The sequence below is a fragment of the Colletotrichum paranaense genome (assembly GCF_030867605.1).
Source record: "Colletotrichum paranaense strain IMI 384185 chromosome Unknown Scaffold_4.1, whole genome shotgun sequence".
Classification (NCBI taxonomy): domain Eukaryota; kingdom Fungi; phylum Ascomycota; class Sordariomycetes; order Glomerellales; family Glomerellaceae; genus Colletotrichum; species Colletotrichum paranaense.
Genome location: NW_026848962.1, coordinates 3,064,951 through 3,086,282, shown reverse-complemented (window position 1 = coordinate 3,086,282; position 21,332 = coordinate 3,064,951). Strand labels below are relative to the sequence as shown.

The 21,332-nt window shown below is 54.1% G+C and overlaps 8 protein-coding genes across 8 annotated transcripts; 3 read left to right on the top strand and 5 right to left on the bottom strand.

Annotated features, from left to right (window-relative positions):
• Positions 1-1,101: 1,101 nt before the first annotated feature.
• Positions 1,102-2,290, top strand: CPAR01_06040 (3' exoribonuclease family protein; the record flags this gene model as incomplete). The annotated part of the gene is made up of 2 exons (XM_060490314.1): positions 1,102-1,575; positions 1,661-2,290. 2 exons carry the CDS (start codon positions 1,102-1,104, stop codon positions 2,288-2,290), a joined length of 1,104 nt encoding a protein of 367 aa, XP_060351780.1.
• Positions 2,291-2,500: 210 nt separating this feature from the next.
• Positions 2,501-3,401, bottom strand: CPAR01_06039 (uncharacterized protein; the record flags this gene model as incomplete). Its single annotated transcript, XM_060490313.1, has 2 exons — positions 2,501-2,905; positions 3,003-3,401. 2 exons carry the CDS (start codon positions 3,399-3,401, stop codon positions 2,501-2,503), a joined length of 804 nt encoding a protein of 267 aa, XP_060351779.1.
• A 576-nt stretch (positions 3,402-3,977) lies between these two features.
• Positions 3,978-4,274, bottom strand: CPAR01_06038 (uncharacterized protein; the record flags this gene model as incomplete). Its single annotated transcript, XM_060490312.1, has 1 exon — positions 3,978-4,274. One exon carries the CDS (start codon positions 4,272-4,274, stop codon positions 3,978-3,980), a length of 297 nt encoding a protein of 98 aa, XP_060351778.1.
• A 370-nt stretch (positions 4,275-4,644) lies between these two features.
• CPAR01_06037 (cytochrome c) lies at positions 4,645-5,556 on the top strand (the record flags this gene model as incomplete). Its single annotated transcript, XM_060490311.1, has 4 exons — positions 4,645-4,654; positions 5,127-5,317; positions 5,377-5,471; positions 5,532-5,556. 4 exons carry the CDS (start codon positions 4,645-4,647, stop codon positions 5,554-5,556), a joined length of 321 nt encoding a protein of 106 aa, XP_060351777.1.
• A 2,699-nt stretch (positions 5,557-8,255) lies between these two features.
• CPAR01_06036 (ATPase) lies at positions 8,256-10,715 on the bottom strand (the record flags this gene model as incomplete). Its single annotated transcript, XM_060490310.1, has 2 exons — positions 8,256-10,331; positions 10,401-10,715. The coding sequence occupies 2 exons, from the start codon at positions 10,713-10,715 to the stop codon at positions 8,256-8,258; spliced, it is 2,391 nt and encodes a 796-aa protein (XP_060351776.1).
• Positions 10,716-12,149: 1,434 nt separating this feature from the next.
• On the bottom strand, positions 12,150-15,839 carry CPAR01_06035 (uncharacterized protein; the record flags this gene model as incomplete). The annotated part of the gene is made up of 9 exons (XM_060490309.1): positions 12,150-12,387; positions 12,439-13,237; positions 13,290-13,760; positions 13,810-14,578; positions 14,629-15,350; positions 15,399-15,470; positions 15,529-15,601; positions 15,670-15,699; positions 15,774-15,839. The coding sequence occupies 9 exons, from the start codon at positions 15,837-15,839 to the stop codon at positions 12,150-12,152; spliced, it is 3,240 nt and encodes a 1,079-aa protein (XP_060351775.1).
• Positions 15,840-17,608: 1,769 nt separating this feature from the next.
• Positions 17,609-18,917, bottom strand: CPAR01_06034 (alanine-glyoxylate aminotransferase; the record flags this gene model as incomplete). Its single annotated transcript, XM_060490308.1, has 3 exons — positions 17,609-18,051; positions 18,108-18,733; positions 18,829-18,917. The coding sequence occupies 3 exons, from the start codon at positions 18,915-18,917 to the stop codon at positions 17,609-17,611; spliced, it is 1,158 nt and encodes a 385-aa protein (XP_060351774.1).
• A 1,373-nt stretch (positions 18,918-20,290) lies between these two features.
• On the top strand, positions 20,291-21,087 carry CPAR01_06033 (MJ0936 family phosphodiesterase; the record flags this gene model as incomplete). The annotated part of the gene is made up of 3 exons (XM_060490307.1): positions 20,291-20,359; positions 20,454-20,864; positions 20,965-21,087. The coding sequence occupies 3 exons, from the start codon at positions 20,291-20,293 to the stop codon at positions 21,085-21,087; spliced, it is 603 nt and encodes a 200-aa protein (XP_060351773.1).
• Positions 21,088-21,332: the final 245 nt, after the last annotated feature.

Here is a 21,332-nt window from a genome sequence, read left to right as displayed (position 1 = left end):
TTCATCAACTTCGTCGCATATGACGGGTTTTCTCCAATGTCGTTGGCAATTTTCGAGATTTCTTTTCCTTTGAGGGTGGTGTCTTCTCTGCGATCTGATATGGGCGATCTTGAATGGCGCTATGCCATGCCCATGGCAACAACCGAATTGAGAACTGGAACAGTCTGGCATGAGCCCAAGATTAACGGAATAGGATACGTTGACCGGCGTTATCATACTATGGCTCTCAAAGCCTAGACTGAGTGGCCGTATTGTGGAAGTGAGAGCCCGACAAGCGCCATGAATTCGTGTTTGACGGGTGCCAAGTACATCTTCAGAACTATTCAAAGATCTTACGCAAAAGTGATATCTAAAGACCTATATGTAAATAAGCTCCTGGGACTTTATAAAAGAGTTCTTAGCCTTCAGACATCAGAGCCATTTTCGTAGGATCGATTAGATGCTTTTGGGACTGGCAATCCCGTCTCGATCCTAGTGGACAAAGATAGCATGATAACATGAAGTTAAGCCAAGCAGTGCGGTATAGAGATATGTTAAAGTAGAAACTTTGGAAAGAAGCTGTATGGTGATCATCCGTAGAGCTGAAGATCCAAACTCCATGTTTTGTGTTGAATGTTCCTCCCCGCAGGCGCGTCTCTAAGTGCTCACTTGAGCGGAGTGCAGACGCTCCCTGGTCTTCAATATTTCCTCAATTATAATGCGAGAATGAATTCGTCCAAGTGGGTATATTGGAGGTAAGAACGTGGACGTGTGAAGCTCAACCCGTGTAAAGCCGTTGATCGTGGACGTCCGTTCAAGCCACAGCTCACGCCACAACCACCGATCCGGACAGCTCGCACCGGCCGGCCCCACACCCCGCGGACCCCACCATAAAAAAACCCCTGCTTCCCTTGACTTTGCTCGGTAGAAAGCCCAAATCCTACCAACTTTTTGCGACCACATCCCGCCAAAAGAATCGAGCTTCCCTGAAACCACGACCAATTGACGAGACATTGAGCTGTTGCAAGCTCGACCAGGAACTACACGAAACTCCGCGAGTACTATACCCAGTCTGCGAACAGGGACGAAAACAGAGAAAAAACCCCACACCTAGAGAAAGCAATGGCGTCTGCACAGCAGGTTCTGCTCTCCCCGGCAGAGCTCGCCTACCTCCACTCGACCCTCTCCCTCACGCCGCCCATCCGCCCAGACGGCCGCAAGGCAAACCAGTTCCGCCCCCTGACCGCAGAGACGGGCATCCTTCCCGGCACCAACGGCAGCGCGCGCATCTGCTTCTCCGATGGCACGGAGGCCATCGTAGGCGTCAAGGCGGAGATCGAGAAGACGGCCAGCCCGTTTGGCGCAGACGTAGACGGCGAGGAGTCTCCAGAGACGAGGAAAGACGCGGGCAAGAAGGAGGTGGTCAAGGGCAACAATGACTGGCTCGAGATAACGGTCGAGATCCCGGCCTCCAGGGAGGACGACGCCGCGACTGTTTTCCTTGCCAACATGCTCAGCGAAGCGTTGCTCGCTGACGGAGAGTTTACCAAGAAGCTACGGATCAACAGTCGGTTCCACTGGAAGCTCTACCTAGACGTTTGTCCCCCAATCTCCTCCTCCAACACACACAGACACACCGTTGTCTCTTTGAAGACTAGACGCTAACACACTATCCCAATAGATCCTCCTCATCTCCCCGCCTCTATCCTACCCGCTGCCCCTCCTCTCACTCACAACCCACCTCTCGCTCCTCGCAACCCGCCTCCCGCGCCTCAAGTCAGAGGGCGACGAAGACCCCATGTTCGACGACGACTGGCAGGCCTCGACGTTCCTGTACCCCCGCGACGGCAGCGCACCAGTCAACGGCGGCTCGCGCCCGCCCATAACACTGCTCGTCATCGCCGTCGGCGGCAACGTCATCTTCGACCCCGCGCGCGAGGAGCTCGCCGTCGCGGAGTCGGCGTTGGCGGTCTCGGTCGCTGAGGAGAAGACAGCCGCTTCGATTGGCGGAATGGACGTCGACGGTCGCCAGCTGAAGCTGCTCTCCGTGCGGACGGTCGACCCGCCTTCGAGGTTGACGGCGCCCGGCGTGCCCAACTCTGTGAATCCGGCTACCGGTCTTGCGGGCACACCGTCAAAGGCACCGGCAGTCCCGGCGGCTGCGCAGGGACAGGCCGCGGAGGGAGTTTGGAAGCCGCCTATAGGAGGTACCAAGGTACACGTGATTGAGGGGATGATCTCCAAGGTTCTGGAGAAGGGGGGCGTCGCGGACGAGGTGCTGGAGGCGATTGCCGCGGTAGAGCTGGCCTAAGGGTTCGATCTCTAGGGCTTGAGAAAGGGGTTTAATGTTTTGCGATATGTCAGGATGGGCAACGGAAAGACAAAAGTCATGATACCAATTGGCGGTTCTGGTTTGTAATGTCATGTTGTACATGGTTCGGTGGAGGGTATATTACAAAAATAGCGTGCTCATCCCCCGTTACATCTTACACATGGATGGGTTCCTCTTCTCTTATCTTAATTAGAAGATGCCAAGCCACTTCTTCCTCTGCTCGTTCTCTGCAGGTGCCGTCGCCTCGGCGTCTCCAGCCACGGGGGAGGCCTCCATCGCGGCAGCGGCCACAGCCTTGTCCTCCTCCGACTCTTCCTTCATGCCCAAAAAGTTGGCAATGGGGTTCTCCTTGTCCAGTCCGTGGACCTTGCGGTAGTACTGACGCTTCGCGACGTCGTCGGTGTGGCGCGAGTGCGCGGCAATGGCCTTTTCGTTACGGTCGCGCTCGTGGAGCTGCATCACATGTACCCATGTGCGGATGAACTGGATGGGGCTGCTCCAGAACTCGGAGGCGGGGGGCAGGAGGTGCTTGAACGGGGATGTCTGGGAAAAGTTGAGGACCAACGTCGAGATGGCCAGCGTCGTGAGTGTTCCCTAGAGGATCCAATGTTAGCTAAACCCATTGGTCCAAACAAGCTACGGCCCGCATATGTGTGTTCCTGCCAGTGGAGGAACACTGAGTTCTACTGACCAGGGAGATGAAGAGGTGGACTTTGCGGCTGTTGAAGAACCAATGCGCCCACGTCCCCTCGGGAGCCATCATGCCGGGATACTCGCGTGTGCGCTGGGCGCGGACTTCCTGGTTGCTGAGCGGACCGCCATAGTGCTTCGGGCCATTGTTCTTGGGCAACCGGGCGCCGTGGGAGGGCGGGTTGAACTTGGCCGGCTTCTCGAGGATGAGGGGTCCCTTCTGGCCCGCCTTTGTCGGCTTGGACGAGGCGTACCGAATCGTCCACACCGCGTTCCGGCGGAGCGCCGCCGAGGCCCCCGTTACGGCCGGCCGGCCGGTAGAGGTCGCTGCTACGCGCCACATGGGGCTCAAGGCCGGGAGGAGGAACCTGGGGAGGAGGGTTGTGGCCGAGGTCGTCATTGATGTTGTTGGTTTGCCACTATAAAAGCAGCGGCGGCAAAGGAACGGTGCTGGACCCTCACAACGTTGCCTTGCCCGATGTTTGCCGACGTTGCGAAGGACGGCGGTCAAGGAACAAAGTAGGTCACCTGGACGGCGATGGTTTAGACTTTCGGGGGTCAGGCGTCTGTTTCACAGCGTCATTGAGGCTCTGGTATGGATCAACGGGATCATCAGGTGCGCGCCGGCAGGATCGGTCGGGGCTGGAAAAATGGAAGCTCCAGAAGAATTTCTCTGCTCCAAAAAGTTACAGTGGAGCTCAGGTAAGGTATGATGAGAGGCTGGAAGCTAAAGGGTCGCCGAACTACCCCCGTCGCGCATCTGGGCGCATGTACGGGTACGTACCTGACCCATAGGAAAAACCACCCTTGCTCACTTCAATGGACGATCGCGATGACCATACGGCTACTCTGTCTCGTGTGTAGCAGCATCAGCATTAACACTACAGCTATTATTGGCTGCAAGATTGACAGTTCGGGATCTGGAACAGACAGACGCCGAGGTGAAAGAGGCCAGAAAGCACGGATATGGGCAGATTTAGGAATCCCAGTCGAAGCTCGGCAAACGGGATGTTGGCGACAGCCTAAGAGGACCAAGTGAGAGATAAAAGACCAAAAAAAATGCTAGTGGCAGGGACACCGACAAAGGTCCCCGCTGGCCCGCCGCGCCGCCCCGTTGGTTGAGTCGTTGACCTGGCACTCCTGCCAAAAAGCGAGCTGGTCCCGTCACCAAAACACCGAGGCGCAGCGGAGAAAGCGTTCTTCCGGGAGCAGTATCCGGTTTTGCCCGGGTAGCGACCCCCGGACGCATCACCTTCTGACCAATGCTGCACATCTGATTGGCGGTCGCGTCGCCACACCGTGTGGCTTGTGCGCCGCGGTACCCAGGTTCAGTGAGCTCATTCCAGGCTTTTTTCTCTCGTTGCGGCGTGTGCTGGGTACGTCGCCAGGTGCCTTTCCGCCGGGTTGTTGTCATAATTAAAATCGGATAGCCTTTTTTTGCCGTACTGTCGTCTCGTCTTTTTCTTTACTTGGTCCGATCCGATTCTAAAAGTTTTTCTCTCCCCCTTCTTCCTCCATTCCTCACTCTCAACCATCTACACCCCAAACGACCTACTTGACGACCTGCAAAAGACATTCTTCTTTTGCACCTTCTACCTGATACCCCTTTTCAAATCCTTTTAATTATCCTATAATCCGTCAAAATGGCTGGTGGTAAGTCTCTCTCACCTCACGCGCGCGCGCCGTCCTCTCCGTCCGTTTTCGCTTTGCTTTGCGGATCCCCGATGATTGTCCAACCCTCCGAGCGCCTCAATCCGCCACGAGCCATTGAGCAGCGAAGTTACCCTCGCTGAGTCTCGATCGGTTCGGAACTGCTTCGCGGGCCAATTCGGCTTCGATTTCACCTCGTGCGACACCTTCGTCCTCAGCGATTCGTTTCTCCTAGCACCTCCGACATCTTGCGCCAATTTCCTGGCATCTCGCTTGATGGGGCAAAAAACAGGGGCCCGATGAGCGAGACACAAGAAGGCGTCGACAGGGGCGGCGAAGCAGCGTATACGCTCACGACGAGTGCTCACTACGGGCGGCCGGGCTCTCATCGGGTCTTAATCCAAGCGAACAACGAAATGTGTCGCGGAATACACATCACCTACCCAGACCAGTGAACTGACCTCGAGGAATCTAGGTGACGCTAAGAAGGGTGCCAACCTCTTCAAGACCCGTTGCGCTCAGTGCCACACCGTCGAGGCCGACGGCGGCAACAAGATCGGCCCTGCTCTGCACGGCCTTTGGGGCCGCAAGACCGGTTCCGTCGAGGGTTACTCCTACACCGACGCCAACAAGAAGAAGGGTATCGAGTGGAACGACCAGACTCTTGTAAGCTCTTCCGACGACGTTCAAATTCATTGCTCTGCTAACCATGAGCCTTCGTACAGTTCGAGTACCTCGAGAACCCCAAGAAGTACATTCCCGGCACCAAGATGGCGTTCGGTGGTCTCAAGAAGGAGAAGGACCGCAACGACCTCATTGCGTACGTTTTCACTGTCACTCAACATCTCACTCAAGACTCACTCACTGACCATGACGACAGCTACCTCAAGGATGTCACCAAATAGATGGATTGATGTGTAACGATAGGATTGCATTAGACGAACTGGCGATTTGCGTTTTGTACCAATAGACCACTCTAGAACAGTGTGTTTTGGGGGCTTCACTGAACAAGCCCGTTTTCTCTCGAAAATTCTCCCCTTTCAAAGACGGTTGTAATACAACAAATTTCATTTTGCGAAACAAACGCCACAGACACATGCGCGTGCCATTCTTGATTGTTCCTGTAGCATCCGTGCCTGCAAATCATTACCGTGTCCATGATGTCAGATCTGGCGCGCCTTGTGACCCGGAGCTGGCCGGGGCCAAAAAAGAAAAAAAAAAACCTGCTTACTCAGGTGGTGCAGTAGTGCGGCCACTCTGTCCCCTTCAGCCAGTCAGATGACTCGCTCTGTGTTGTCATCCTGGCACCTCGTCATAGGTCCTGTCCTGTCACCGAATCATGAATGTCAGGAACGTGTTACGGGATGCAACGGGAAAAGGTCGGTCAATTGTTCCAAAATAGCGGTTTTTGAAGGTCGTTGCGGCTCAAGCAGTCGTTCTGCAAGCATCAGAAAAAGTATAATCTTCTGCATGCCCCCGACCGGTGTCGACGACTGTCACTTCTCCACTCTCAGTGGTCAGTGAGTCTGGACCCAATCACGCGATCGTCGTCGTCCGCAGGAGGACTTTCCCCGACACTTGCGTTGAACTATCATCTTATTTATTGTCCAGTTGAATCTTCAAAGAGCGAGGTCTTAGATGAGGTAAATGGTAAGTGTTGGGGATGCGATTGACACTGAACGTGCGCTCAGCCCCTGGTTCTTGCTACAGCTACCTATTCTACGAGTAGTCTTGCAACCAGATAGCAAGTCCGAGATGATGTCTTAACACACAATAAGAACAGGCCAAAAGGTGATCGAAATCACTTTCTCGTGCTTGGAAACATTCGGTTTACTAAGTAATTCCCAGAAGGTCTGTACGTCTGAATGTGGTGTGCATGTCTGCCCAATCTTGGAATCCCTAGTACGTCCGTCTGCCCCGTATAGACCATCGTTGACGACTTGGAGTCGGGAGAGAAAGGAGAGTAAATGCAATTTTCATATGTACTGAAAATCTCATAGAACATCTGGCCGATGGGTGACCAAACAACGACGTGCAATTGAAGCTATCGTCAAAACCGTCTTTATTTCGCACACCCCTTAAGTCCTGAAGAACGTTTCCAACATCGGCTTTCTAACACTCTAGGTCACTGGATCAAAACCTACTTAGATTATATAGACCGCTTCATGCAGCCCATCTTGCATCCGGCCTGGTATAGAGGCAGAAACCTGTGCCTGGGGCTTTCCTCATTGGCCGCTCCCGCCCCTTATGAGAAGTGAATCATCTCTAGATATCACCAACAAGCAATGGGCCGTATGGTCGAGGGGTCCTGAGCTGTAGAGGCCCCGGTTGAACCGTGAAGTTTCCGGTTTATTTCGGGGTCCATGTTCGATCCTTCGATCGGTCCATTGTTTGTTGACTTTTTTTTGATTTGACCCCAATCTCTACCTAGGTACTGTTCACGATAACCACACCTGCCGGCTATCCCAGTTAGCCATACAAACCCAAATCATTACTCCCTAACTACTTTCTCTATGCTTTTACGATAATCAGTGACGACTGCTATGCTCTCGAGGTTCATCCCCTGTCATAAGGTTATGAAAGTATATCGACCAAGCCTTCAGCTACTAGCTAAAACCAGCCGGTAAAGAATTAACTTACTTTACCTCATGTAAAGATATTCAAGACATTGAATAGGTAGAGACTGAATTGATATTGACTTACTCTCATTCCCACAACGTTTGATCGTATTCAGAGGGCAAGTGCCGACCAGCAGCCTTCCCAGACAGAATAAGCAGGCACATCCACCATCACACCTTCCCCGCCAGCCCTAAAGCTCCATAGGCGAGAAAACTTCGAGGAAGGGTATGAGCAGCGTCTGATGTGTACATGACCTAGTGACGGAACAGCAAAAAGCGTGATGGGTCCCGCAAGGGTTGCAAGTTCGAGTAGAGTTGTGCTCATAAAAATTGGTAGTCCTACATAATGCCACAGACAGCTCATTTTTGTCATCACATTCAGTTCTTATTGTAAAGGGGTCGCTGGCTTAGTATGAATCTTGTGGCATCCCTTTTTTTATTGGCGTTTATGGGTTTTTTTTGGGGGGGTAGGAGAAGCGCGGGTGAGTAGGGTGCTGGGTCCGGCCCTGGTGTTTTCATCGCCTCTGGTGATGGTGTTGGCTCCTTCTCTGACTCAAGCTATGTTCAATGTCTGCTGCTTTTCTTATTCCCATGCCATGAGATCCAAGATGGTGGCGGAGAGGTAATACGAAGATCTTGTTTATAACAGTTGCGATGAGATGTTTGAGCAATAGCCATGAGATGAGGACAAGCCATGTAGAGGGAGGCTCGGCAGTTCGCTCGTCTACACGAAGTGTACGTAGCTTGGCCAAATTCTTGGAATAGATGTTCAACAATACAGTCGAGACTTTCACTCGGCTTCCTTCAGTATCTGAGGTACCTAACCATATGGGAGAGGACCCATGATATGAGCCCAATTGCTCTCTAAAAGACACCAGAACCCCCCAAATAACAAATGCAGCAATGAAAAGACAAACTCAACTTTTCTCTATCAGTCAACTTTTCTTCGTCTAACAGTCCACCTCTAGACCTATCCTTGCCCTTCCTCACGTCTGATGATGCAACTTATTCGCCAGCCTCCTATACGTCTCCGGGTTCGGCACACTCGGCTTCGTCTTGCTCAGCGCAGCCTCCCAATCACTCTTGATCAACGCCGGCTCTCCGCCCTCGTACCGCAAAACACATTCGTCCAGCGCGTTCTTATACAAGCCGTACAGATCCGCACCGCTGAAACCGGCACACCGCTTATCCCGCGCAATCGCCTCAACGTCCACGACGTCGTTATCACCGTCACCCTGGCCTTCTGGCTGCACTCCTCCACCGATGCCGTTGCGCACAATCGTCCTCAAGATATCGACGCGCTCGTCCTCGGTAGGCAAATCCACAAACAGCAGCTTGTCAAGACGTCCGGGGCGCAAGATGGCCGGGTCAATCATGTCGGGCCGGTTACTCGTGCCGATAACATAGACCTCACCCCTATCCCCGGCGCCGTCGAGCTCCGCAAGCAGCGCGTTGACGACGCGGGCGCCCGCCTCGGTGGTGGTGTTCTCCCGCTTGGGCACGAGCGAATCCATCTCGTCAAAGAAGAGGATGCACGGCGCGCAGGATTTCGCCCTCGTGAACAGCTCGCGGATCGCGCGCTCCGACTCGCCCACGTACTTGTTGAGCAGCTCGGGGCCCTTGATGAGGATGAAGCTCGCCTGCGCGTCGTTGGCGACGGCCTTTGCGACGAGCGTCTTGCCGCAGCCGGGGGGGCCGAAGAGGAGCACGCCCGCGGGCCGCTGCTTGCCGAATTTCTGGAAGAGTAGGGGTTCCTTGATGCGTCGGACAATGGAGACCTGGAAGGCGGCGCGGACGGAGTGCAGGGCGCCGACTTCGGACCAGGAGGTGCTGGGGATGGAGCTGAAGCCTTCGCGGCGCATGTAAGGGGTGTGCTCGGCGATGGCGTCGACAAAGTCCTGCTGGCTTACGTGGACGCGCGTCGGGGTCGTGTAGGATGGGTGCTCGATATAGTCGTACCACAGGCAGGCGTCGTCGAGGTCGCGGGCGGCGTTATCCGCGTGCGAGAAGGAGCTCTCCGTATCCATTCTCTCGGCCTGGATGGTGTTCCTGGCGCGCGCCTCTTCTACGTCCATGAAGCGGTCGCTGGCCTTGCGGTTGGCGACCTGGATCACGGCGCGGATATCGTCGCCGACGAAGCCGTGCGTGCGGACGGCGAGGGCCTGGAAGTCGACTTCGGAGGGTATGTCGAGCTCTCTTGTCAGGGCCTTGAAGATCTCCTCTCGGGCGTCCGTGTTGGGCACCTTGACCGTGATGGTCTGCGCAAAGTAGTCTGGTCTCCGCAGCGTCGGGTCGACGAGCTCGAGCTTACTCGTCGTGCCCACGATCACCACCCGTTGCCCCTCACGCTCCCAGTCTCGCAAGCGCCGGAGACCGAGCTTGAGCTGTGAAATTACCTCATGGTCGAACTCGCTGTGGCTGTTGCCCGACTTGACCATGTACTCATCCAGGTGGTCGAACAGGACGACGCACGGCGCAATCTTCTTCGCCTCGTCCAGCACGTCGGTGAAAATCTTGCTCACTTTCTCAGGCGACCGCGTCTCGCTAAGGTATCGCCCGATAGAGATAACAGGCGTCCTCGTCCTCCAAGAAAGCGACCGCACGAGAGACTGCTTGCCCGTGCCCGGGGGTCCTGAGATGAGGATTCCCATCGGCTGCTCTCCAAAGCATGCGAAATCCTCCGGCTTCCGCGCGCGCGCAAAGACGTACCGCTGCAGCTCCTCGATGATGCCACGCACGCCGCCGAGAACGACCGAACCCGGAGGGATCTGCTCGGGGCCGTACTTGGCCGCCTTGAGCGCCTTCTTCGTGACGGCCGCCTGAGCGGTCTCTGAAGCGTCGCCCGTCTTGAACTTTGACGACTTGGAGACAATGGCCGAGGCGTCGCTGACATTACCGGTGCCGGTGCCGTTACTGTTGCCATTGCCGTTGGCAGCCTCGGGCTCAGGTGAGATGCGGCGTTTCTTGGTGCTTTTGCCGTCTGACCCCTGGGCAGTGGGCACCGCCGGAGCGACGTTCCAGTGCTTCGTCATTTGTCTGTTGAGAAGAAATCGATCTTCCGGCTATGAAAAGGGAGGTGGTGTCAGAAAAAAAGGGAACGTCATGTGAAGGAGACGGAAGGTAAAACTCACTTTGTATTCTTCAGCCTGCTCCAACAAGTCGTCGCTGTCCTCAGATTCGGCCTCTTCTTCCTTGCGGAAATCCAGAACCCTCTCAATCGCGTCCTCCAGTGGTTTCCTCTTTTGTCGGCTCAGACTTGAATTCGACTTTTTAATCGACTCGTATATCGCCGTTACTGTCAACCGTGGCGGTCTCTTTCTCTTGGCGCCGCCGTCCCTGTCCTTGCTCTTCTTCGCCTGCCACTCTCCTTCCCTCTCGTCCTCCAGCTTTTTTACAATCTGATATACGTCACGGTCGAGACCGGACCGGAGGCTGATGCGGGCCATGTTGAGGCGTGAAAGTTGATGAGACTCACTGGAAGAGACTCACTGGAAGAAGGGTGAGTCTCTCACTCACAGCGTCGAAGGCGACTGGTAAGGAAAAAAAAAGATTGAGGTGGGTGGGATGTGTGAATGGAGCACTATGATTGGTTGTTATGGTATCTTGACCCACAAAATAATTGCCGTTTCTGCGGACTCGGCCAAGGCCTCTCTGAATATCTTCTCCGTTATGATAACCGCTACCTTTATTATCGTCTCTCAACTTCGTCTCTTGAACAGTACTGATTGAAGACCAAGATGTGGAGAGAGTAACCTATCTTGTATATCTTGTACAAGAAGAAGGTGATAGTAGCCATAGTATCCAGGAATGGTGAGAATAGAGGCAAGGCAGTGAGAGGTAAAGTATCCTGTCAACCACCTGCCTTTATATCACCATCAAACCCGATCAGTTCTTGTGCCTCCAATTACCTTGTTATCCAAGAAATCATCAATTGAATGGAATGAGTCACAAGTGGGAGGACTCAAGGCCGGGGTAGAATAAAGGCGAGTAATAATCAAGCTTTTCAGCCACGATTGAAGTCATCAACGCCAGTCGTCCTCGGGGGCTATGAGTCCGTGCCAGAACTACACCATCACGACTATCGACTAGGCTCTCAGGTATCTCTTTGCCAAAATCGGAAGTGCATTGGATTACGCCGGGAAAGGATTTTGGTGCTTTAGTGACGGTCAAAGTTTCAAAAGGTTCACAAACGCAGGCACAGCACATGTCATCTATCAAATGGTGACTAACGCTATTGCGCTGCTGACTGAGGTTTCATTACCGCATTTTTGCCAGAAAACGATTTCCTTGAGCGCCACCAAAAGTCGTTGACTCAGGAGCGCATCACGAAGCAAATTGAGGTCCGGAATGCACGAAAGACGTGTTATCTATCTGTTGATTTGCCTACATAACAAGCTTTCTACCACTAAGATGGGTCTTTCGCCTTGGCCGCATGTATAGCTTTTGTTTTGATTTACTCCTTCTCCATCCGTCATTTCCTCTACTCGCCTCACGGGAAGGTTTCAAGATACAGTCCTCTCCCAGAGGGAAAAGACTAGGCACCAAGTCGCCCTCCTCACCATTTTCCGTTGCCAGATGAGTGAAATGAAATAAAACGGCCCCGTCTGTGTCAACGCCAGGGGGCCTCAAAGCGGTGAAAGGTTATCCTGCAATCGTCATGTCATCTATCCATGGTATCACTACAGAATGAGCGGGCGGTTGTGGGCCGCAGAGCCAGGGATTGGCGAGTCGTGCTCTAGTCCGTGACGCATGGCTTCTGGTCAGAGCCCGTAGAGCTCCCACTCATCGAAAATATCCTGTCCCTTGAAAACTCTCGTCGCATTGTCTGCGCTCTCGAGGTTCCTTTTCGGGGCATACTCGGTTCGTAACTCTTGAGCAAGTCACAACTCGTCATCCTCTAGCTCAGAGGGCTTCAGCAGACCGCCAACCTTGCCACGGCGCTCGAGGTCCGCCGCCTTGGCGTCCCGCTCCTGCTGCTCCTTCTCGACCTGGAATAGTTCCGCATTGTCGCCAGCGAACTCCTTCAGGGAGATGAGGAAGTCACGCAGGTTGAGACGGAACTTGTCGTACTGGGTGTTCAATGTGAACAGGCCCTCGACAAAGGTCTGGATTTGAGCTCTGGATATCATGTTAGCATTCGTCATGCCGTACTTTCTTGTTGGTACTCACGGTTGCAGGTTGGGGAAGGCACCACGAAGCAAGTTAGCCACGAAGTTAGCGAGGAACTCCTTGTTGGAGGTGCCAGCCGCCGCCTGGTCGGGGCTGTAAATCGGGCCCTGGATCTTGGCTGCGCTTCCGTCGGCAGGCTCCACAAAGTAGAACATCCTCATCAAAACCATAGACTGAGTCTTGAAACCGGCCTTGTGGTCGTTGTCAGTGAGAACGAAGAAGACGTCCTGCAGGATGGTGATGAAGAACTGCTGGAAGAAGGCGTTGGCCGTCTGCACATCAGTCTTCTCCGCAATGTTGTTGATGAGCTCCAAGCACATGTTAAGTCCAGCAGCCTCCACATCACGGTTATCGTGCTTGAATGCCCATGAACACGAGTCGATGACGAACTTGAACTGGCGGTTATCAAGCTTCAACAGCGCCGGGAAGCAGTGAAGGTTGATCGCGCGAAGAAGGTTGAAGAACTCGACACGGTGCTCAGGGAATTCAGAGAAGTCCTTGTTGATCATGTCCAGAGTGCACTCGAAGACATTCTCCATGATGTTCGGGACCTGGTCCTCCATCAAAGTGGAAAGCTTGGTGATAATCGCAGACATGGCCTTGAGGACTTCGGCGTCACGGGCTCCCGGCACGTTGCGGTTGTAGTCGATCAAGATGGACTCAAGCAGGGGAGGAACCATCTGTTGGCGCACAGATTGCAGATCCTCGGCCTTCTCAACGTACGTCTCAACGAGCTTGAGAATCTCCTTCTTGATGGTACGCAGTCCACGGACATGCGGCATCTTGGTAGCAATCTCGCCTGTGAAATGTCAGTCACGAGACTATTTGCTTCGTTGCATGTGCAGACTCACCCTGCTTTTGGACAGCCTCGGAAATCAGTTCACTGGTAGCACGGTACATCTGCAGCATATCGAGGAAGATGCGACCAATCTGGGGGTAAAAGTACGGGCCGATGGATGTGCAAGCGGAGACGTTCGTCTTCATGATGTTGCCAATAACCTTAATCGTCTCGGCATCTTGAAGAATGACGGGGTTGACCCGGGCCTGCTTGATAATCTCATCCCACGCCGCGTTCGGAATGGCCATCAAATCGCTGAGTAGACGCTCCTGCTGGTGCTTGTTGCCCTGGGCAGCCACCATGTAACCGCAGGCCTCGTAGAAAGTGTGCACTTGCTGAGGCGAGAGATCGCAGGTGATCTTGTGCATGTTGCGAACAATCTCCTCAATGAAGGGCTCCTGCTCACTGGGCTGCAGAGCAACGAAGTGGCGACGGCACTGTCTCGCGATCTTGATGAAGGTATCGCAAGCCATGTCCTGGACACCTGCGAGGAGTCAGCATTAGATTCATAGACAGGGTTCGGGGAGACGTACCCTCATGCGACTCGTGCATGAACTCGAAGAGCTTATTGACGACAGTCTTGAGGAACTTCCAGTGCGCCTTCAAAAACCGGGGGTATTGTCCAACAATGTACATGATGTTGGAGGCGACGACGGCCTTGTTGTCCTTGCCACGCTTCATCTCGGTGAGGCCCAAAAGATCCTTAATGACAGTGACCAGGAATCTCTTCTCAGTCTCCTCGTTCATGGCCAGGGAAATCGAACCGATGGCCCAGCAAAGAACGTTGCAGTTGTGCCATGACCACTCGCTGCCATCGACCTGCCGGGCGAGCTTCTCCGTCATGATGTTCTCAGTGTCCACAACGTCCAAGTGCGTTAGGTACACCAAGCACTCTCTGATGGTCTTGTAAAGCTGGACTGTGTCGCTCTCCTTGACGAACTCGCGGACGATTTCTCCCTCATCGTTCTCGACAATGAGGACCTCCTCAGGACGGACCATCTTCTCAATCATGACGGTGCGAAGGTTGGAAAGGACCTCGTTGTACTTGTGCTTACGAAGCGGGTAGTTGTTGAGCAGCGACGGGTTCGGCGCGCCGCCTCCAGACATGCCACCGGCCATGCCCATCAAGGGGTTGAGCTCAGTCATGGGGAGTTGCTGCATCTCATCGTAGAGCTCGTTGACGAGCTTGAGCCAGTAGTCAAGACAGATCTTGAAGATCTCGCGGTCGTTGATCTGGGATACGCGAATTAGGTAATAATGACCGTGAGTAAGGAAGTCCCGGTTCGGCAAGTTCTCAATGAGCTGCGAGTTGTTAGCATCAAGATGACAGCAGCAAGAGAGCGTCGTCTCACATTCAGGTGCATGCCGAAGAAATTGCACAGGAAAAGAGCCAAGTTCTGAATGAACCCCTGATCTCTGGAGTTGCTTTGGCTGTATGTCGACTTAAGGTCGAGGGTGATGGGAATGATGGTGGCGATGGTCGTTAGCACCTCGGTGAACATCTTGACCAGCTGCTCATCGTAAGAATTAGGCTGGCCGGGCCCACCAGTTTGCAGACCGCCAATCTCGGTCAAACACTGCAGAGCGATGTTGCGGAACTCGGGAACGGGCAAAAATCGTGTACGCAAGGTGTCGATGAGCGGCGTCTCGAAGATGTAACCGAGAGGAATCCAGTTGCAGAAGCGCAATAATGTCTCGAGGGTGGCCTTGACCAGGCTCGGCTGATCGGCGGTGTTCAGGACCTCCTGGCAGAGGGTGAAGATTTGAGAAAACTCGGCGCACATGGTGGTCTTCAGATTCCGGGTCTTGGTGGATGTCATTTGCTCGGCGGAGTAGTCGAATACCTCCTCGGACAGCAGGCGCAGAATGACCATGTTGTTCTCGCAAATGGACAGACTGGAGTGGCACGACGTGATAATCTCGTTGATGAACGTGGGCCAGTTGTGAGGCCATTCTTGCTTCAGGATCGAGATGAGGACGATGTTGAGCTTGTTCAACAGGATCTTCTGTTCCTTCATCGATTCTTCGGAGCTCGAGCACTGGATAATGAACTGCACGACGAAGTTGCGGATGCCTGAGCATTGTCAGTAGGAGTATGGGAAGTAGAGGCAAACCCACGAACCTTGGCACTGGTCTCTAGGCAGAACCTTCCATCTTGTCATAATAACATTATCAAGCACCTGCAATCCCAAAACTAAAGAATCGTCAGCTGTTTTGCACCCCGTCGTCTTGGTGGTTCGCGCCCAACATACACTTTGTTTGAGGGTGGGTCGCTTCGGCGAGGATCTTGTCGACAAGAAGCCAGGAATCTTGGTCTTCCTTGAACTGCAGCAGGAATCGTGTTAGAGACTGAGGCCATGGCCCATGTGAACGAGGTGGTGTTGGTCGCGTACCTGGTTAAGCGTTGCTTGCGCTTGCTTTTGCTATATTGACAGAATCATCGGTCAGCCTCGGCCAAAAATCTCAGACGGAGCCGGGGCAGAAAACTGCAGCGCACCTGTTCTCCACGGCCCTCGTAGAAGGAGCGGACGATCTCGTCCAGCTCCGGGATCGTGATAGCCATCGCTGGTGGTGCGGTACGGGGGGCGGGGTGTGGTGGACGACAGGTCGATCTCGATCGCAAGACGCAGCAACGGTAGTGAGGGGGAATCTGGTCGCGGCACAACTCTCCCCAAAGTCAGGAGGAGGGCAGGCGGGGGCGAAAGCGATGGCGCGGTCGCGGGGGGGTTTTTGGGGATCGGTATACGAGCGCTACGGCTGATGCAGCAAAGAAGGACGAGTTCGTATGTTGTTCGCGAGGAAGATTTGTGCAATTGGAAGAGAGAAGGAGAGCGGCAGAGAGGTGGGAGGTGAGGGAAGTCTGCCTGGCGTGAAGGCGAGGATAGGTTGGTTATCGAGAGAGCAAAAGAGGCGGATGGCGGGGGACAATCAATTTTGTCAGCCGCCCGCTAACTCCACCAGCCACAGGTAGTGATACCTTACCTCCCAGTGCCTCCCCACGCCCACGGCAACGAGCAGTCCACCTACGGGTCAGTGTTTCCTCACGCTCTTTACCGACCTTTTGGTCTCCAATTTACAAGTCACCGTGCCTAATTACTACAGGGCAGCTGCGAAGCTTGGGCCTGCACCAGCCCTGCACTTTACCTCTTTTCGTTTCTTCAGTGGAAAACTTGTGTTTCCATCTCCGCCCGAGGTACCTTTCTACCTAAAGCACTGGACCTTACACAGTCCCGGTCACCTAAGGTGAGATACCTACCTATAGGTAGGTAGGCACGGAAGGTACGGATAGGCAGAAGTGTACCGTGGTGCTCAGTGCTCCCAAAGGCACTAAGAGAAGAGGTGTCGATGTTGCTGCTGCACAGCACCCCTCTTTTCCACCTGCGCTCACCTGGCGCGTTGAACCCTGTCAGGTCAACCTCACCTAGCAACCAGACAGCGTGACAGCTACTGCCACTTTGACAGTGCACCACCGATGCGCGTCATCGGTGGCATGTCCACACCGACAGCTCACCTTTCCGCAACCTTCTCTTCACCTTGCCTTCCCGGCCGGCTACTTACACCTCCTCTTCATCTGCATCGGCCGAAGCGCGTATGAAATTGCAGTGGCGCATGGAATCGGCCTTTCCTTTTCCACTCGGCAGCCCCTCTTGTTGGTTAGATTTCCTTCCGAGCTGGCCACCCATCATCCCCATCATCACTCAGTCAGTGAGTCCAAGTAATGTACTGGTACAAAGCCACTCCTCACCCCCACCTGCCCTACAGTACCTTTATACAGTATCGCCTTACCTCGGAGAATAACACGGCGAAGCGTCCGACAAATGTAGCTTGGCGAGGCATCTTTCATGTTCCCCCAAATATCGAGGAAGTATAAAGTCTAATAAAACTAACGGGACATTCAAGAAGGTATTCTGAGACTAATGAGATACCCTATTTAACAAGAACGAAGGGGCAATCAATGCTAAATTACACCAAATTATTGACTTATTGGCCATGTTATTCACTCGTTCATCGCGGAAGATGATCCAACCTCATTGTAGCCTGACAGGCAAACAACTTCACAAGGTAGCTGACATATCAATAACGCGCGCCTGACCTGTGGACCCCTGTTTACAATGAGCCCATGAGAACGAACCGTTGCCCATCACACTTAGACTTTTGCCAACTAATCACATTAAGCGCCGCTTGCCCTGGCCATCATTGTGACTTTCTACAAATTTGTTTCAGCTTTCATTTCTTTCTTCCTCATACTTTGATCAGAAGAAGCCATGCCAGATCTAATAAACATATAATTGCTCGGGCTCAGCCAGTCTATACAACCCAAACCCCTTGTCTCTACTCCTTTTTGTAGCCAACTTCAAACAAACTGTCCTGCAAAGCCTTGATCGCATTGTCGATATCCTTGCGGTTGGGGTCTGTCACGCTGACACCCATGTGTCCGAAACGGATGTACTTGGGCTGAATCTCCTTGTGAATACCGCCGGCGAAAATGATGCCCTTCTTGGCGAGGCTAGGCAGCACGTCGGTCGCCTTGACGCTGTCGGGGAGGTAGATGGCGGTCATGCCGTGGGCCTGGTCGTCGGGGTTGGCGGCAACCTGCTTCAGTCCAAGGTCTGCGACAGCCTTCTTGACCTTGTCGGAAACCTCCTTGTGCCTGGCGAACCGCTCGGAAAGGGGCTTGGAGAGGATCTGGGTGAGGCCGGTGTGCAGGGCGTGAATCAGTTGGGGCGAGGGTGTCGCAAAGTAAGAGGGCTTCTTGGCCTCGTAGTTTTGCATAACTTGTGACTTGATTAGCGATCGAGATCCCACTCGGATTGTGCGCCGCGATACTTACCAGGGGTCCAGTTCTTGAACGAAGCAAAGTACGACGCCGGGGGAGTCTTGCGCTGGGCAAACGCCTTCATGGCCGCACCGCTGAACATGGAAATCGACAGACCGGCAGGGACGCCAATAGCCTTTTGACTGGCGGTAATGACACCATCGAGCTTCCACTCGTCAAACTGTATCTCCTCAACGCCGACACTGCAGACACCGTCGACGATGACAAGGGTCTCGGGGGAGACCTTCTTGACCAAGGCGGTCAACTCCTTGAGCTCACTCAGCACGGCGGTGGACGTATCGACGTGGGTGACGGTCAGGACCTTGTACTTCTTCTCGGACAGGGCCTTCTCGATCTCGGGCAGCTGGGGGCGGGATCCGACGGGGGCTCTCAGCTCGGTGACGTTGGCGCCGTAGGTCTTGAAGCAGTCCGTGAAGCCATTGCTGAAGTAGCCGGTGGCGAGGACAAGGACGTCCTCACCGGCCTCGACGAGGTTGGCGGCAACGAGGTCCCAGCCGAGGGTACCGGAGCCAGAGATGACAAAGGGTTGCGCTGAGGGGTCCTTGGTGATGAAGAGCTGGCGCAGCATAGACAGCGTCTCGCCAAAGGTGTTTACGAAACCGGGACCGACATGGCTCTCACTGGAGACGGGTGTAGGTCAGCATGGTGTTCTGGGTATACCGGGAGGGCATCCGGTGGAGACGGAGGGTGTGCCGGAGGGAGAAGGACTTCAGACCTGTAGTGGCTCATGGACTGGAGGACGGCATCGTCGAATTCGATGGGCCCCGGGATGAGGAGGGTCGAGTGAGGTGGTTGAGAAGACATTGTGGAAACTGGTCGTGCCTATGGATGGTGTGAGTGTGAGAAGGAAAGTTGGATTTATCAATTGGAGGGGTTTTAGTCTGGGGTAGATCGAATTTAAAAAAGGGTGGACTTACAGCCGTTGATGTAGTCGTCGCAGGTTCCGATGGTCGCAGGTGTCTCGAGATGAGCGATACCCGAGCTGATGAGGGGTTGCTAAGGTTGTGGAGGGGCATTCTCCCCTGCTTCGCCAACGTGCGGAGAGGGAGCTGGAGCCGCCTTAGGGGAACGTGCATGTGCGCCTATGCGTCATTCACACCTCGGGAGGTAAGCCGATAGTCTTTATCGGATGGAGGATGTAATTGGTCTAGGAACAATGAGTTGTGAGGGCTCTTACGATTTTGCTCGGATCAGTCCCGTCGCGGGGAGTACAAGTCTAGGAAGAGGAGGCCGAGAACGACTTTAAAGGAGCGGATACCGGGGCCGAAGTCTTTTGAGAACCCCTTGTTTAGACTACCTTTGGTGAATAAAAAGCAAACAGTGTACGCAATGCCATAGAGTAATCCTTGCCTTGGATTTTTTTTTTTCTTCTGTAAGACGCAATGCTGTTGTCTGTCTGGCTGATGTGTCCCCGCCTCTAAAAGTGGCTGGGCTTTGGTGCTTTGGTTCTTTGGGGGGCTTTTCTGGAGCACACTAGGCAATGAGCGTGGAGAGACGGACAGTCGACTTTCGCGTGTGAAAGTCAAGCAAGAGAAGCCTGAGGGAAAGGGAAGACAAGGAGTAAACTCGGCATTCAAGTCCGAGTCAGGAGAGTGCCGTGTCTCTTACCGGTGTCCTGGCGTCGGAGAGTGGAGAGCTCCGAGTTCAAACGAGAGACGTTGAGAGCACCTAGCAATTACGAATAACATTGACTGGATGGCATGAGCCATGCTGAAGAGGAGCTCCCGTCCCTCCTGAGTTCGGGGGACGGCACCGGACGACATCGGCGCTTTCCCAAGTTTGGAACAGGCTTACCGAGCCACACTTCTGTGGAATATCCCACTTGAGATTGTGGCTTGCCCTCCATAATCAGCCCCACTTTGACCGTTGCAACTGAGGCTGAGGTGGGAAAGCGGTCGCAGCGGCGGTGCATCATGAGCTACATACACCGAGCCGACACAGCGAAGCTACCTTATCGAGGATCACTACGTCAGATCAAGAGACGGCCAATTCAATACCTGGCTGCCAGAGCTACATAGACCATCGTCGCATCGTTTCAGCGATCCACCGACACCCTCAGCCGGAACCGCCCCGGCCCGCGGACCTTCGAATCGGCCGCGCAACTCTAGGTCTCACAGCAGGCAGCTCCTGAATCCCCGGCGCTCTTATCAATCACCACCTTCACGTCCCCCGTCAACATGGCGTTCTTAATTCTAGTTATTGGTGACCTCCACATCCCAGATCGCGCCCTCGATATCCCCCCAAAGGTACACACCTTCTCCCCGCTTGGCCCGGTTCCCTCTCCCCTCCCCTCTCCCCACAACAGCTTCAGCAAGCTAACACACAACACCCAAACAACAGTTCAAGAAGCTCCTTGCCCCAGGAAAGATCGGCCAGACCCTCTGCCTGGGCAATTTGACAGACAAGCACACGTACGAGTACCTCCGCACCATCGCCCCGGACCTCAAGATCGTAAAGGGCCGCTTCGACGTCGAGGCCACCAGCCTGCCCCTCACCCAGGTCGTCACCCACGGCTCCCTGCGCATCGGCTTCCTCGAGGGCTTCACCCTCGTCTCCAACGAGCCCGACCTCCTCCTCGCCGAGGCCAACAAGCTCGACGTCGACGTCCTCTGCTGGGGCGGCACCCACAAGTTCGACGCCTTTGAGTACATGGACAAGTTCTTCGTCAACCCAGGCAGCGCCACGGGCGCCTTCACCGCGGGCTGGGGCAAAGACGGGGAGGAGCCCGTCCCCAGCTTCTGTTTGATGGACGTGAGTAGCATCCAATTCATTGCCCCAAGCTGGCCGGCTCGGATGCTATCTAGTAGGGGACAAGCATATGTCGTACTTGTTTTGCTGACAGCCAGTCCAGGTACAAGGGATTTCTCTTACTCTCTACGTATACCAACTACGGAAAGACGACAAAGGCAACGAGAATGTTGCTGTAGAAAAGGTGACATACACGAAGCCTGTGGAACCATCGGCAGCAGCATAAATCAATGGCGCAATGACGACAGGAGAAGGCGTTTAATCGAGGACGTGGACATTTGCAAGAAAAAGTGGAAGATCCAGCCATCATCGACTGGTTATCATGATTCAAGACCACAAGAACGTAGGCAAATGATGATCATGATAATAATATAAGTTTCAGCCAGCCATTATTCGGGGCGTCAAGCTCGCTATGCTCCCCTATATGCACAATAAACCCAATCGCGTGCGTCTCCCTTGGTATCCAGACGG